This window comes from Archocentrus centrarchus, chromosome 13 (genome assembly GCF_007364275.1).
Source record: "Archocentrus centrarchus isolate MPI-CPG fArcCen1 chromosome 13, fArcCen1, whole genome shotgun sequence".
Taxonomy (NCBI): Eukaryota; Metazoa; Chordata; class Actinopteri; order Cichliformes; family Cichlidae; genus Archocentrus; species Archocentrus centrarchus.
Window position 1 is genome coordinate 25,763,756 of NC_044358.1, and position 16,987 is coordinate 25,780,742.

Here is a 16,987-nt window from a genome sequence, read left to right on the forward strand (position 1 = left end):
CAAGACCCTTATTCAAAAATTACACATTTTTTAAAATGGCATGCTGTAAACATAGCAGCACTGATAGCAGTCAGCTGATTTTCTTCTGCTGAAAAACAAGCATAACCCCCTTTTATCTTGATTTTGGTGCAGCAGACCCTTTGTTAGCTATGCACCACTGCATAAATGAAGCACTGCAGTTACATTTACTCCTTGAAGAACGCAAAAGCAGACAATACAGAGAACAAGTGAAGAATTAGGTTATAAAGGGTGAAAGCAGATATACTGGAAACAATATAGGTGAAATCAGCCATTGTTTATAACACCAGGGAGCAAGGAAAAAAATGTTTTTTCTTCTTGGTCTTAGGCTGAGCTGGCTCAATTAAAATTTCTATTTAATTTTCTTTGTCACTTTCATTGTTTTACACAAATAATGGGTATCTATTACCTGTATCTGTTACACCATTAATTAGCTGCTGCTTGGTCTCGGGCCCAGTCAACAGACAGAATATGAGGGGTGGCTCTGCTCGCTTACAGCCAATGCACAGATTGGATGAATAACCTTAGTGACGTGCAACATAGCAAGAGAACTGTAACCATAAGGTGTGATAATGCAACATTGACAAAAGACAGTGGATATGGCTACCAAAAGATAGTCGTGAACTTTGGACATTAACAAAATTTTATTTAAATGTTATACATAAAACTTTAGTTTTTTTGTTTTGTTTTTTTAATTCAGCTAAACAAATTTATATATTGTATATTTTATAAAAAGAAACATTTCAAACATTTTTAAATATTAATATTTCTTATTTACAATTTAAAACAGTACAGGAAATAATAACAGTAACAATGAAATTTCAATTATAAAAATGTTACAAAACATATTTTTTGTTTGTTTCCATTTGAAAATTGGCAAGCTGATATTTCCAGAATGTTAACTAGGATACAAAGTAGCAATGTGGAGCTGCTCTACATTCAAACAAGAACTGGAGGTGCGTTCAGCTCCTCAGATTCTTGGCTAATTAAGACCTGTAACCTAACCATTGCCATTTTCACATTAGCTGTCTTTAGATAGTTTAAAGTTCAATAATATTACACAGGAAAGAAATGTAAAAAACAAAACTGTAATTAAAATGCACCAGAAAGCTTCATATTTCATACAGCTGAACGCACCTCGAGCTCAGTAAGGTCACTGTTCTCTAAAGGGTCAGGGTTGTGGAGAGAAGGCGCATGTTGTGTGTTCGTGTGCATTTGTACTTGTTTGCAGGTGTGTCTGCCAATATGTAAGCAAATGTAATCACTTGACAGGGCAGGGGAATCTATACGATTGAGTCTTTTAAACCAAAACATACAGTAGCTAACAGTCCAGCAGCCCGGTCTCTACTGTAGACAGTCAATGTTCAACAACAGGACTACAGACTACCACAACCACAATCTACACACTGCTTCCCTTAATTTTCTCTACACACTTCATCAGTCACAGCTCCACTAGCCCACTGCTCCGAGAGGGAGGAAAAAAAAGAAGTCAGAAACAATCAAATGAGCCACTTTGAGGCTCAAACTGGGACAAAAAGTTTATGGTGAGTCTACTGGCCATTCAGTAGGTGCTGTGCCGTTCTGTTCCTGGTTGTCTTGTGTGAGGGATCTGGACAAGAATAAGAATAAAAAAGCTGCCATTGGAATAGGAAGATGCGAAAGAGAGCAAATATCAAGTTTGGCACTTTGGCTCCTGAGATGGGCTGGGATAACGAGGGAACCACTGAGTGGATGAAAGGTGAAAAAGACGTCTTTTGTAAATAAATGTGATGATGTAACATAAGTTACATCATTACAGTTGACAGGGAGTTGACAGAGAGAGGTTAGGCAGAAAAGAGGAATGGAAGGCAAGGATGCTTTTTAAAACTGCAGTAAGAGAAAAGTTTGGAATAGAAGCGTAAAGGAAGCGGATGAAGTCCACAAAAATAATAATTGCTTCATAAAATAATGCATGAGGGGAAAAGGAATGCTCAGTGTGCCATGCAACTGAACTGATAAAAAATAAATTAAAGGAAACCAGTCTGGACACTCATTGGTTTTTGCACTGTGAGACCTGTTCATTCATGATGCCACAAAGCTCAGTCAGCATGTCTCGGTAGTGAGCTCTCATCTCCTCCTGGTACTCCAGCTGGTCCTCCTTGATCAGGCGCTCATTTACATCCAAAGCCTGACCACAGGCTTCTGCAAACCGCCTGCAGATTAAGTTTTCATATGAATGTGCTGATTATTAATATGCAGTTAACTTTTTTTGAGTAAAGATTAAATAGCATTACTTTGTTTTGTTCCTGACAGTGAAAGAAAGCATTGCTAGTACCAATACTTTAAGCTGTACCTGAAAATTTCCTTAAGTAGTTTGACTTGGTTGTCGGGATACTTCTTAGCATTCTTCTCCTCCAAAAATGCCCTGGCATAAGCCATAGGCCCTGCGTTCACCTGGATGGAGATGATCAAGTGAGGCAAAACCCAAGCAACCTATATGAAATGTGTGTATCTGCAGTTTGGAGGAATCCCCACCTTGACGCTGACACTGCCTTGCAGTTTTAGCTGCAACCGGATCATGTCCACCTCCTCCATGTTGCAGAGCTGGTTGAGCTCCGAGACTTTACGTGACATTTCATCAATGGCGACTTCAATTGGATTCATTTCTGTGCTTTGCTGTTCCACCACCTGGATACGCTTTTTAAGGTAAGGGAAGCTGGAGCTTGCTAAAAAAAGAGGAAAAATAAACACAGGTATAGTAACTAAGAGATGACAGATGTATGTTCTGGTGACTCAGCTTTACTGGGAACAAAAAAAAAAAAAAGCAAAGGTTCCACATATCAGAGATATAAACAGACAACAAATTCTCACTGGTCAGTATGGTGCGTCTCTTGCACTGCTCCTCCACATCGCCGTGTTTCTTTCCCGACAGAGTAAATGGTGTCTCAAACACAAACCGGTTGATGTTGTGGTGTCTCTCAAAGTCGGTCCTTTTGTCACATTGTTCTTTCTCGTCAAAGTAGGGCACAACGTATGTCACCTGAATGTAGGCGAACTTGGCGTCCAAGTCTTTAGGATTTACCTATTTGTAAAGAATATTACATTATCATGCACACAACTGGGAATATTTTCTGTAAAGTTGTGCATGCCAACAGCTAGGGAATTCATTCATTCTGTGAGATACCTTATTAGAGTCCTGGATCATCTTGACATTTTCAGCACCAAACTTGTCGGAGTAGAGTTTGAGTAATCTCTGAGAGATTTCTGACAGCCCTGTCAGCTTCGGCTCTTTGTAGATGAACTCTTTGCTCTCTTCCTCTTCAAAGAAACCCTACAAGAACACACACACACACACACACAATAATTAGGAAAGCTTGTTACATGTTGGTTGGGTTGTCTGCTGTGCAAAGTCTGATATACAGGATGTGTTGCTTTTGCTTTCACAACACATTGTATACATGTCACTAAGATTGCACATTGCTCTCTAGGGGTGTCTTGAGTCACTGGTGCATTTAGATACAAAACTTTGTCACTTTGTTAGAACATCTCAGTACCAACAGGGTGTCAGTGTTAAGTTCTGGATGCAGGAGTGCAGAGGCCGCACTGAAGTCAAATGTCAAGGGTGAATGAGGTTCATTAAGTACTATCTTCTTGTCCACTGTTGCTCTTTAACATCAGTTCTTCTTAATGTTTAAGGAGGAAACAGTTTCATTGTTGGGCAATATGGAAAGTGAAATGGGCCACAGCAAGCCTTAGACAAACCCTTCAAAGGGTAAGAGCAGCAGATGTTAATAGTGGTAAAAGGAGAAGAAAGGTAAAAGTGGTTAGCACTGAGGAGAATGGAAAATCAAGGACATACAAAACTTACCACATTCTTGATACAGAATACAACAAAAAGGAAGAAAAAAGCAGACAGAGAAATTAAAGACACCGATTCAGTCAAAACAAATCAGGTCTCCTGTTTTCCATTTCCATGTCTCACTGACCAGGTCCTGTATCCTTCGTGATCTGATATTCTCATTATCTATTTTTAAACCTACTCCATGTTAAGCATCCAGGTTTTTAAAAACAGCAGAGCCCAAATTGCACAATGCTCCTTCGGAGAAAAGCCAGTGCTTCAAAGAAGAAGCCAGAGCGTTCTGCAAACTTCAGTTTTCCAAATTACAAAAAGACTTGCTATGCTGACAATTTTAGTTTTATTTACCAAACTCTTGGCACTGACAGTTGGTGGTATGGGCCCAAAGAAAGAAACCATCACAAGCTTACTGATGGAAACAAGTCTTGCCATTAAACAGCCATGTTGAAACCTCTCTATCATTATTGTATTTATTTTGCCTGTATTATCTAAAGTAAATTTAATTTTATTGGTCACCAATACATAAAAGCTGCATATATAGAATTACAGGTCAAATCTGACAATGTGAGGATGTTCAGAATGCCCTGTCTTTAAATGTAGATCCTCACTATCACCCACAGTCCGTGTCTCTCTATCAGGAGTCTTTGAGCATCATACACCTCTATCATAACATATCTGCATAAATTATCAACACAGTTATGTATACAGGAAATACATACTGCCTAGTAGAGTTTCCAGTTCACATGTTAAATGTGTAGTTACAATGACTGTTCATTGTAACATGTATCTGCAAAGTCTGTGTAGACGAGTCTGTTGCACTGCATATTGTGAACAAGTAGTCCCTCACCTGTCCATAGAAAGCTACACGGTAGTAGCGCCCAAAGAGCCGCTTTTCTGAGTTCACCACCTCAGTCACCTTCAAGTAGGAGCGATGAATGTCATAGTACAGCTCCGATAGCCTCTGTGGGTACAAACAAACGCATAAAGAATTTTATACACAGGTCACACTGTGTGTTTCCTCACACACCTATACAAAAAGAATAAAATCAGTTACCTTGAAATCCCTCCTCTTTTCAAAGACAGCAATTACAGGCTTGTTGATATCAGCAATGAGCTCGTATCGCTCAGATTTCCATAGATAGTCCACGCACAGCTCCAGCTGCTCCACCAGGGTGTCCTGTACAGTGCAGTGAGATCACAGAGCATACAGTAGAGAAATCTGACTGGCAACAGTGATTATGATCACAAAATCCTACAGAGTTAATGGTTTTGTTCAGGACAAAAGGCTTACACTGACCTCTGTATATGGTGTGTCTTGTGTACCAGTATCTTCCTTCATGGCCCCCTCCTCTTTAACATTAGGGCTGATGCACATGAATGCTGCCCAGCCCATGGAGAAGGATGCTGGTGTGTCAAACAAGTGAAAGTGATATCAGGGCACAATTACTGAAAAGGCACACACTTGCACACTTCCTACAAGCATCACACATCATTGCTGGTGTTATGTTCAGCGTGTAAATGCACGTATAGATGCTTGAAATGCATCTACAATCACAGTCTTGTATGAAAATACAAGACTTTCTTACAGTCAAGCATTCCACTTTTGCAGACTCAAAATTAAAAACATCAAATGTGAGTGTGCGTCACATCAAACCCCAGTGACACTGAGCATCTTATCCTGTGAGACTTGTGTGAACAGAAACAGTGACAGTAAAAAGTAACCTGACACAAACTCATGTTATCAAGGCAAGAACAGTGGTCCTCAAAACATTAATCTGGAAAAATGCAATACACAGTGTGGAAAAGTGATTAAAATTTAAACCACCACCAGACAACCCGATGTCACTTTGATCCAAATCATGTCCGCCACTCAATATCCAGAGCTTGCAATAAATTTCAAAAGGCATAAACAAATGTAAGTGCACACTCACTACCACCCACATTCATGTCTTTCTATCTCTACATTCTAACACACAACCCCAACACCACCCAGCTGACCCCAGGCGCACACACTCACTGTCTGGATCTCGGGAGGTAGTTAGTAAGGAGCTACATTTAAAGACAGGGCTTTCTTCAGGGGACACACTGGACATCCTGGCCTTGTCAGCGCTCCAGTAGCCTGTTTGGTAGGAGGGGAGGAGGAGCAGGTTTACAAAGTTTACGTCCACTTGCTTTTGCCTCTTTATGCTCAAGGACAAGGCTCACAAAGCAGCTGAACTACTAGCATGTTGTGCTAGGAACTGGCCCACAGGCTCAGTGAGTAAAGCCATGCACAACAAGATGTCAGAAACACAGAGTGGCAGATAGATAGAAGCTGTTTACATGGGGAAGCATGGACACATAGAGACAAAATTACAAACAGAAAAACATGCAGCACAGAAAAATGTGTGGACATCAGTCTAAGAGGAGGAGGTCGGGAAGAGGATGGGCTTTAGATATAAAAGAAAGATCTATACTACTAGTGAATGGGAAACAAACATCATTCCCCATGAGTCCTCAGTTAATCACACTCAGGTGACCACTGTCTTCACTTTCAGGCACACAGATCAAAAGTAGTGAATGTATGAAGGACTGTTCATTGACTGTGTTAGCAGAGAGAGAGAGAAAGGCTTTCCAGTTTGATAAGCTACATTATGATTGGATGAACTCAAGCTACCACGTCTGCAGAGATGCACAAATAGACAGAAATTCCATAGCACTGCATATAAACAGGTATTTGTGAAAATACACACAAACCATGCTGCAAAAAGCTTGCAAAGCAAAAGCTGCAGCAAGTGTGGACTAACCTCTCCTCGTCAGCGACTCGGCAATCAGGGCTGAGATGTGGATGTAGCACATAGCAGCCTAAGGGAACGACAGACACATTCCATTTTTTAAAATAGGATACTTTCTTGAGAACATTGGTGATCTTTCCGACAACCTAAAAAAAATTGAACATATCTAACCTCTGAGAGATCCCCATTGCGGACATGGATCTTGGCCATGCTCTCAAGCCAAGTGCGTCGAAGCTCAGGCGTGCTTGCGTAGGAATTGGCCAGACTGTACTGCAGATCCACCAGCATCTCAGGATCCTTCTCATGCTCCTTCATTTGGGCTGTGGCCATCAAAACTGTCCTGATCCGTTTGGTCAGGTCCTTCACCTCAGCCGGGAAGGGAGTGTTCTGTAGAAAATGTGTTATGAAAGTAAAACAAAATATAAAGCCCATTATACATGATAGCTATTGATATGAAAGCTGTTTTAAAAACCCTAGGGAATACTGTACCTTCAGTGGTGCATCTCCATTAGCAAAGTTGTTTATGATGGCCAGAGACTGTTGAAACCTTGAGCCTCCAATTCCAGCATCTGCTATCAGCTGGCTCACTGCCTTGATAACCTGTAGCAGTGGGAAGATTAAGTGGTCAATATAGCTATGAAACCATGTTACACAAAGTACTCAAAACTGAAAATAAAGTCATTTCACTCTTTTATATTGACTGACCTGCAGATGTGAGCGAACAATAGATTTGCCCTTGGTAAATTCAAAGTTTTTTCTCATGAAAAAATACAGCAGGGCAGCTGCCTCCATCTGGGTGGAGCTGGATCGATGGTTACAGCACTTGAGGATCTCATAGCAAAGACAGCCACACAGGTCTGCCTTACCCTGGAAGAATGCACTAGGGAACTGCAGAAAACAGAGGAAGATTAAACTACATTTATGAAAATGATTGGAGTCTTCAATGAGATTTTATATGTTTAAATAAAGTTTACTGAACCTTTTGTACAAAAAGCCTGAGTGCAGCAAAGACGTGCCGTAGAGTAGCAGTTGATTGGTTGATCTGAAAGAAAAGCAAGTAGGTGTCCAGCACCTTCTTCATCAATGTGTTCTGTCCATCATCCTGCAACAGCTGCTTCTGTATGGACGAATGTAAGAAGACAAAAGAAGAAAACATGCTTCACTAAAGACTTTTAACCTCAATGAACAGCCTTAAAAAAAAAAAAAAAAAAAGATTATTCTTGCCACCAGGTGGCAGTGTGTATGAAGTGAATGTGTATTAAATGTGCCAAGTCTTGAGCCACCCAACATTTCTTTATCTTTTGCTGGGAAATAGGAAATAGGTGTAACAATTTATTGGAACATCTGCAGACATACATGGAAATATAGTATATAAGGCAAAACCAGAGTCTGTATAATTGTAAAGAGCTTGAAAGTCAATATGAAGTATCAGGATCAGAATCAGATTTGTTGAGTCAGTAAAGCTGATTCCAGAATTGGGCTCCAGTTATTTCTTTGCTCTCAGTGTACATAACAGAGTAGACAACCCACAATAGCAACACGACACAGACAATAACAACACGTGTAGCATATTTATATGTGCAATGGTGCAGTGGTGCAGAGCGCAAAGATGTTGGAATAAATTGTGGCATAAATGAGGGATGGATAACAGGCACTAGGACTGTTCTAAGTGTTCATCAGAGTGACAGCCTGCTGATACAGCACTGTCTGCTTCTATCAGCAGACAGTGCTGTTGAGTAAGGTGGGGGGTGGGGTGGAGATGGGCTCCTCCTGAGGTCCACTGTCACCTCCACAGTTTTGAGTATATTCAGCTCTGACTGCACCACAGGGCCAGCTGTTCAACCCCACATCTGTAGGCAGACTCATCCTTGTCTTTGATGAGTCTGATGACGTGCAGCCATTTGTGTAGAGGGAGAAGTGCAGAGGAGAGAGGACACATCCCTGGGGGAGTGCCAGCGATGATTTTCCAGGTGCTGAATGTGATTCTCCCTTGTCTCACCTGCTTCTTCCTGTCTGTCAGAAAGTTTGTGATCCACTGATAGACTGAGGCTGGAACAGTGAGCTGGGTGAGTTTGGAGTGGAGGACTTTGGGGATGATGCGTTCAACACTGAACTAAAGTCCACAAATAGGATCCTAGCGTATGTCTTAGGGGAAGTCCATATGGAAGCAGACACAAATTCCTTGGGGTTTGCGTATAAGGAAGGGCCTCAGGTATAAAAACCTGCCAAATCAAATATGCAGAGCTACCCACTGAGGCAACCCCTTGTTACAAGGGAGCAGACAAAAGTAGCTTCACAATCTGAAGGCAATCTTAGGCAAACTTTCTTAAAATGTCTTTAGTCATCTAGAATAGTTCTCCAGGCTTCTCTTCTTTAGATGCTGGCTTCCTTTTTGTCCTGTTTTCTGTCAAGATGATCTCACATTGCTTCAATAATGTTGAGTCTGGACTCTGAGGAGGCCAATCCATGACTAGATAGTGTTCCACTGTGTGTTTTTCTATCCAAGTACACTTTCACTGTACTGATAGTGTGTTTGGGATCATTGTCATGCTGAAAAATGAAACTGTTGCCAGTCATATGCTTTCCAGATGGTATTGCATGGCAGATCAAAATCTGACGGTACTTTTCTACATTGATGATTTTATCCATTTTGATGAGAAAAAAGCTAATAAATGAATATTAATGTGGTACTGTAATACTTTGTGGTATTAAATTTACTTTTGGCTTGTATGGTATGAAATGGTCACAGACCTTGTGATGCTGAACAAACAGTTCTAGTACATCCAGCACTGTGAGTGCGACCTCTGTCGACATGTTCGCCTCAATATCTGTAGGACTCAGTGTGTCCCCATCCTGAATGCCCTCTAGAAACAGAAGCAGATGTGAATAACAGATACATCAAAGTAACCTTACTGTGACTTCAGTGCATTTGCTACCTGGTTCCATGAGCTGCAGCAGCTTGGGGTTGGTGAGGGCATTCTTGCCCCTGATGATGGGCATGGTTTGGGAGCGAGCATGCCGGTGGCCATCACTCCCAGATGCCATCCTGAGAGGCAACAGCATGAATCAGAAGCTAGTATAAATCACAGTGCTGCCATGTTTTATTCATGACCTGTTTAAATTGCACTTCAGCAAATGTAGTACTAAACCTCTGGATAAATACAAAAGTATACTATCTCTACAGATTCTGCACACTTAAGTAGGCGAATAGATATAAATGACATCCATGTCTCAAGGACTTGCTGCTAGCAGGAGGCTATCAAGACATGAGTGTACAGACACAAGGACTGGCAAATCACACAGAACACCACAGGTATGGGGAGAGGAACACTTACAGTCTATTATATGGAAACACAGTGGTGACATAAATGATGAAATTACACACAAAAACACAAATGCATAATCAATTTTTGTTTAAGTATTCTCATTGTTCTTGCATGTTTTTCCTGTATTTAATAGTCTGGAGTTTTATGACATTGAAAAAAAAAAGCACTTTTGGGCCACCAGGTATCATTAGCATTACGTAAACCTTCAGTAACCAAAGATTTAGTTTGTCATCATGGCTGAGGTGTTGTCTATTTTCCTTGTGGAGGGTGATTACCATTGTGGGAAGAGGCTTGAGGGTTGAGAGGACTGGGAGGGGTTGTTAGAGCCCTTCAGGGTGCCATTGGTGTGGGTTGACTGAGCCAGCTTTACTGCCGCTGCTAGCTTCCTGTTCACAAGCCAACCACATCAAAGCTAGCATTAGTTAGTTTAATTAAGACCATCATTTTTTAAATTGTTATTAGTCAAATGTCCTAACTGTGGATGGCATGCTAATAGCTGTCAGAGCACGCCTGTAATCAATAATAAAAAAAAAAAAAAACTGACCTCATTGTCCAAATGAAAAACAGTTTGCAAAGCACCACAATCTTTGCACTTTTGTGACCTTGTTACATATTTATAGCAGCTAGGTCACATTGTATTTTAGTAAAGCTACATGAAATGCAGAAAGCATACAAGCTCTCCAATTTGACCTTGGTGTGATGAAAACGGCTGGAGCCAGAAACAAAGATCAAACAGCTCAAGAGGAAGGTCAGCCAGATGGAAAGGTTAGAGGCACAGCAGAGTCGATGCTTTTAGTTTGCCATTAGTATAATATTGCGTAAATGTTACATTAACTCTTGGTAGCGTGTTAGTAGAAACTGAGGCTTAGGGGTGATAGTAATGTACAGCGGAGAGCAATAGGGACAAAAAGATATAGTTGTGATGAATCCGAATGTGATTTATGCTGTGTCACAAACTAGCTCCATAACAGGATCTCAAGAAAAAACAGATGTTCAGCGTATCATATTATGATCCTTAAAGCTTGATCAGAAACTACTGCCAATCTGAATAAAGCAAATGCTTCCTTTGCCAGATAAAAGAAACCATGTAAGCCAATCAACACAAAAGGATCAGAGCCTATTAAGGAAACTCAAGCCAAGCGGATGGTGGAGACGGAGGGTTACAAGGTCAACGCGCAACATCGGAGTGGGAAAATGCAGGAAAGATGTAAAGAGCAAACAAACCAACATACAGAATATTACACAAAATATTTCTGCGTCAACAAAGAAAGTGTTATTTGATGCAACAGAACATCAATAAATGTGCAGTCACACAGACAAACCATTATCAGAAGCACCATGCACAGAGGGGGAGGGGGTGAAGACATGCATTGTGATGGAGACTACAACAGCAAGGTTGAACATGGAGAAAACATTACAGTCAGATGCTACTTGGTTGTGTTATGTTGGTTGTGAGGTTTGTGCAGGTGCAAATGTGTCCAGAACACAGCAAGTTTAGGAAACAAGGCTCCCTGACTCAAAAAAATGGATATGCTAGAATAATGTCTGGGACTAAACTGCAACATTACTGGATAATGAAACCATTTTCTCAATTGGCTTCGAACTATGAACAATGGCCTAAACACATGTCTTAGAACATTTTTGGTTATTTTACAAGAGGGATTTCTCTGTTTTTGTTTTTTATTGTTCACTTCTTACTGATCTAAAGTGGGTGGCATGCATTTACTAAATTGCAATGCAATGTCATGATGGCTTATGTTGCAAGACTGCTGTCAATAAGCATTCCTGATGAAGCAGATTAGTAGTTTTTGACAATTGAGCTCTCACTGTATGAACCTAAATATTTTATTCAACCACTGATGATTTTACCACAAATATTCACCATTACAGAAAAATACTTAGGATTTGTAATGTATTCCATCACTCCTGAACTTCAGTGTGCCTACACTGACTCAGCCAGACATCAAAGAGCTAACGCAGAAAGACAATGAGACAGACACATGCGTAAGACCCTGAATCCCCCATGGCCTGGTGTTGCAGACAAATGTTAAGTAGCTAGTAGCCCCAGACAGGCTTGACTATGTCTGAGAGCCCTAGCTAGACTTCCAGCTATCTTTATTCAGTTAATGCCTCCACACACAGTAAGGCAGTGTGTTCTCCCAGCCTTTTGTTGGCTTACATCTCAGCATCCTATTGCTGAAAGGAAAAAAAGAGGGCTAATTTAATTAGCTGGGAGGATCCAGAAGATGGAAGAGGCTCGCAGTGCCAATGGCTCAGCTCCAGTAAGAGCACGCACACACGATAACAACCCCCCATCCTGTGCTTGCCAACTTCTACACTACAATATCCAGCAGTGATTCTCTTCGAACAGCAAGATCCAGGAGTTTCACCTCCCCCCTCCTTCCTTTTCCTCCCTCCTTTACCTCCTCCCCTCTTGAAGCTTCATCCCTGAGTGTGCGCACGCATACTGAACACATATTAGTATTTCTGCCTGAGTTTGTCTGATTTCACGTGTGTGTACGTGTGTGTGGGAGGGGGCTGCATTTACACTTGTGTGCATGATTATATGAATTATGTATCAGTATGTGGTGGTGTTAAAACCTTTGGCTGCAGCATGTATTTTGAGTTAATAAGCACTTTCCACATCTGCAGCATTATAATAAATGCTCACGCTCACACTCACCTGGCTATGTGGCGTTTTCCGAGGAACCTGAAGTGCTGAAGACACAGCCTGAAGAAAAAGACAAGTTGAAAGTTTTCTAAAATAAGAAGACAGAGTAAATGGAGTGCATGTGATCACACTGAGCTGCACCAGAACAGCCTAGATGCTGAGACACACAGGAAATACGGAAAATTAATTTACTGCACTCGACGGTGAACAGGAGCTCTCACTGGAATTATAGTCTGTTTTTTTTCCTCTCTCTCGCTCTCTTTCTCATACTGTCAGTATTTTCATCTGATCCCTTATGGCCACGTTCCCCTTTTTTTCTTGTCTTTTTTCACTTGCCTCCATCCCTGTCTGTCTATGTTTTTTTCTCTTTCTCTATGAAGAATCCCTCGCAAATCAGCGCAACAATGCCTGTGGTAAGTCTTCAGCAAAAAAAAAAAAGAAGAGCCCTTACTCCAGAATGTTGAAGAAGTCTGAGATCTCCTGGTGAATGGCACGATGCCAGTAGGACACCAGCACGTCTGGAAATACACAATGAAAGAGATAACGTAACATAATGCAGCAGATTACTGGCCTGTAAATCTTTTCATAGAGTGAAAAAAAAGGGGGGCTATCTGGAGCACACAGCATTAAAATAACAACAGAACAAAAAATAACTTTTGTGTAAATCTTCTCAGTACAGCAGTAAATGTAACAAATAATAAATAGAATTTCCAACACAAGTCAATAAGGCTCTGGCGTGGACTGTGTGAATTCTTTAAGTTATAATTCTTACCTTCAGATATGGTTTTCATGATGTGCAAAAAGCAGATGAGGAGACTGCGCGTCTCTGCCTGGTCCAACTTGTCACATCGAGAACCGTAGCCTATCAGGGACTGAGGCCGAGCAAACTACAGACCAACGTACAGACAGAAATACAATCAGATAAATTGTTGATAACATTATATATATATATATATATATATATATATATATATATATATATAACTTGAACTGGAGTTAAGTTGGTTGTAATGTGTGTGTTATAACTGATCCTGTATTTTTAAATGAAATGTTACTACTTTACATAAAATTTTCAGAAAAATGCCAAAACAAGAAATTAAATACGATTAGCTAAAGGCAATGGTGAATTTTGGGTTGCTGGAGGTGCCAACTGCTGCAATATATTTTATGTATTATTTACAAAATATAACCCAAGGGCGTCAAACTGGAAGAAAAATAATTCATTAAAAAATAAAACAAACTTTAAAGGGTTTTAATAGATTATCAAGTAATAGCTTTACTGGCCCAACCCAATAGGGCTCAAACTGAGTTATGGCCCATAAACTAAAATTAGTTTGACACCCCAGTAAATAATGATAACTGATGACATGCAATTGTTATTGGGGGCAACAACTTCAATATTTCTTTAAATGTTACTGAAGCAGTATGTTAAAGGGAATTGTTCAACATTGGTAGTCTAATTTTTCCATTTTTCTGCACATTATTTCCTCATATACTGAATTTGTATGACTGTACATATGAGGAGTATCTATCAAACACACAACAAATAGATGACTAAAGTTCTCTGCACAGGTGTGCTTGCTCCTCCTCATGTGATTCTAGCTCACCTTCTCACATCCGTCCATTTTCTCGCTGTTCCTGTCGCTGTTGCTCGGGTTGGAGTCCACGCTGATCAGAGAACCTCGAGAGTCAGCCTGGTTACCCGTAGCAACTGCGAAGGATGAGAAGGCTGGCGGAGGAGGGAGGGGTGTCAGCATCATTGTCCTGACTCTCACCTTTTTATTAGATATAGACACTAGAAATAGACGCACACATATAACAATGCTACCTGTAATGGAGTTGAGTACTTCTTTGGAAAAGGAGGCATCTACAGAGTTGGCATGGCGAGTAACGGGAATCACCCCTGCAGCCACTCCTCCTCCCACACTGAGGTCATCTCGAGAGCCCTGGCGCAGTTGGAGAAAGAGGGCACAAAGAGGAAAAGGAAAATAGATTTACCTTAAAACATAACACGGATATACATAATATTGCACACGTAGGAGTCGATCAGTACAATATTATTAATAATTTCATCATTTATCTCGATTCTTACTTGGTCACTAGAAGTAAAGTAGATGGGGAAAAGGTCCCTGAGGAAGAAGCGAGGCATGTTGTCCAGGATCAGGCCATACAGAGGCAGGTAGAGAGATGCAATTCTTGCCTGCTTCTCCTGGAAAACAGACATCAGTCAGAGTTAGTCTCATTTAAAAAAAAAAAAAAAGTCTGTGCAGATTCCTTGTCTTATTCATATACCTTTTAAATCATGACCTCACTTGACTCAGAAAGTTTTTTTTTTTCTTTTCTTTTTTTTTTTAGTTTTTACATCACTATTCCCAGTAAAAGCTGGAGCGCATAAATGCAAATAAAATCAGAATGCAATGATTTCCAAGTGACTTGAATATAATATAAACACACCATATCAAATGTTGATTTACTTTTGAGCTGATGACAGCAGCATCTTTTAGAAAATGTTGCAGCAATAACAGACCATAAAAATCATATAATGAAAAAAAAAGGCATAAAGAACGAGATGACTGGGTAGCTCTTTTTATGGCCGTGAATCAGGATAAAAAGACTAATAAATTGATTAAGTTTAAGTTTAATTACAATTTTAAACATTAGAAATTTCAGATCCAATTATATCCCAATCATTACATTCTATTTTTATTTACATTTTACATGCCTCAGGTTTATTTGTAACTGTTTTTCCTCAACTGAATTGTGTGTTTTCCTAATCCCTGTATAAAAGCACCGCAAGTTACACTAATGAGTTGTTATAAAACAGCCACTGAAATTTCCTGACCTTGGCAAAATTTAAAATAAAATTTTGCCTACAACGTCTTGCGTGAGTGGTTTTTATTAATGTAGCCATTTTATTTCCTGATTGCATACATTTGGTTTCGATTCAGACTTGGTCCTGACTACAGCCGACTGCTTTTGTGTTGTGGTTGGCAGTATTTGGCACTGTTTAGCAGAGGGCAGATTGCTAACTTTGATCTGATCTAGACCCTTCCCAGCATCCATTAAGACATCCTCATGGCTGCTTGCAGCTGCTTTAAACAATCATATGCCAGTGTGTATGTGTTTGCATGAGTCACAGTGGAAGAATTTCTGCTGTGTGCTCATGACTAATTTTTCATGGCTTCTATTTCTTTTCCCACGTAAACATCTGTTCCAGCTACCTTGGTGGCATAGCGTGCATCCAGAGAGTGTTTGGCCATTAGGGTCTTCAGAGTGGCCAAGGCTAGGTGTCTCAGATCTTGCTCGTCCTGGAGAGCCAGCCCCAGTTCCCTCAGCAACAAGCCAGTCAGGAAGTGTTTCCTGCAGAACTCTCCCGTCAGGTTGTACTCAGGCACTGACGCTGAAGGGGAAACCATAAAGAGTGCCACGTTTTAAATGGAAATTAGCTGAAACTGCACATAACTTAAATAAAGCTCACACCAATATTTATGTTATAGGAGGCAGTTCATTGATCAGCAAATACTATGAGATGCTGAATCATCATCATACCACTTCAGCACACACACACACACATACACACTGTAGCACATACAATGTAACAAAAGGAATGAGTGAACATATTTACCATGAGTACTTTGCGGCTCTGGAGATGCATGGTCTGACATGGACAGATAAAGTCAAAAAAAAATGACAGAATGAGAAAGCGAGAAAGACTGAGTATTAATTAACAAATGAGAGCTACTCGATGTATGATTGTTACCACATCAAAAAGACGGTCAATAAACTACAAGGGTATGACCTGGGGTCTTACCTGTGATGCGAGCAGAGGGTAAGGGCAGGCTGAGAGGAATGTAGTGTTCATGGTTACACACCTCTCTCAGGAATTCAAATTTGAGTTCACACAAGACCTATCAGTCACACACAAAAAAATATGAACATATTGTGCATTCTGTACGTATTTATGTAGCTGCCCATGAAGGAAGGAATGTCTGTATGATTCAAGACTACTTTCCTTGTATCAGTTTCACTGAGATTTTTTTTGTTACCTTGCTGTCAGTAGCAGTGATCATGTTAATGTAGTTGCTGATCAGTTTGAATGTGAAGCCTCTGTCCATCAGGGTAAAGCAGCGCTGCAAAGACACAGAGACTGGAGTCAAACTGCCGATCAGACTAAGCATCACTTAATAAGACAGCAAGAGACACATCATTTAGCATAGTTGGAGGAATCAATGGGTAACAAATTGTATCTGCAGACTGTTTACACAGTTTGTATTGATCCCTCCAAGAGCAAAATGCTGTAAGCCTAATAGCACAGTGCTACTCTATATCTTTCCTTCACATGTGCTCAAACATGACTAGATTC

At 40.4% G+C, this 16,987-nt stretch overlaps 1 protein-coding gene across 3 annotated transcripts in view; it reads right to left on the bottom strand.

The window, feature by feature from the left end:
• Positions 1 to 788: 788 nt before the first annotated feature.
• Positions 789 to 16,987, bottom strand: part of dock10 (dedicator of cytokinesis 10) — a 73,908-nt gene continuing 57,709 nt past the window's right edge. Inside the window, exons 29-57 of one of the 3 annotated variants that reach the window (XM_030743748.1) lie at positions 16,671 to 16,754; positions 16,436 to 16,532; positions 16,250 to 16,282; positions 15,846 to 16,024; positions 14,717 to 14,833; positions 14,453 to 14,570; positions 14,232 to 14,353; positions 13,397 to 13,511; positions 13,076 to 13,142; positions 12,637 to 12,684; positions 10,229 to 10,339; positions 9,564 to 9,673; positions 9,379 to 9,491; positions 7,607 to 7,744; positions 7,333 to 7,515; positions 7,117 to 7,227; positions 6,799 to 7,014; positions 6,640 to 6,697; positions 5,871 to 5,972; positions 5,151 to 5,257; positions 4,908 to 5,030; positions 4,701 to 4,814; positions 3,866 to 3,871; positions 3,182 to 3,328; positions 2,869 to 3,079; positions 2,533 to 2,723; positions 2,351 to 2,451; positions 2,072 to 2,210; positions 789 to 1,627 (exon numbers count right to left, since the gene is read on the bottom strand). In XM_030743748.1, the coding sequence (XP_030599608.1) occupies positions 1,580 to 1,627; positions 2,072 to 2,210; positions 2,351 to 2,451; positions 2,533 to 2,723; positions 2,869 to 3,079; positions 3,182 to 3,328; positions 3,866 to 3,871; positions 4,701 to 4,814; positions 4,908 to 5,030; positions 5,151 to 5,257; positions 5,871 to 5,972; positions 6,640 to 6,697; positions 6,799 to 7,014; positions 7,117 to 7,227; positions 7,333 to 7,515; positions 7,607 to 7,744; positions 9,379 to 9,491; positions 9,564 to 9,673; positions 10,229 to 10,339; positions 12,637 to 12,684; positions 13,076 to 13,142; positions 13,397 to 13,511; positions 14,232 to 14,353; positions 14,453 to 14,570; positions 14,717 to 14,833; positions 15,846 to 16,024; positions 16,250 to 16,282; positions 16,436 to 16,532; positions 16,671 to 16,754 (3,309 nt within the window). In that variant the 3' untranslated portion in view covers positions 789 to 1,579. The remainder of the gene's footprint in view (positions 1,628 to 2,071; positions 2,211 to 2,350; positions 2,452 to 2,532; positions 2,724 to 2,868; positions 3,080 to 3,181; positions 3,329 to 3,865; positions 3,872 to 4,700; positions 4,815 to 4,907; positions 5,031 to 5,150; positions 5,258 to 5,870; positions 5,973 to 6,639; positions 6,698 to 6,798; positions 7,015 to 7,116; positions 7,228 to 7,332; positions 7,516 to 7,606; positions 7,745 to 9,378; positions 9,492 to 9,563; positions 9,674 to 10,228; positions 10,340 to 12,636; positions 12,685 to 13,075; positions 13,143 to 13,396; positions 13,512 to 14,231; positions 14,354 to 14,452; positions 14,571 to 14,716; positions 14,834 to 15,845; positions 16,025 to 16,249; positions 16,283 to 16,435; positions 16,533 to 16,670; positions 16,755 to 16,987) is intronic. The other 2 variants (XM_030743749.1, XM_030743750.1) reach the window with 2 other exon arrangements.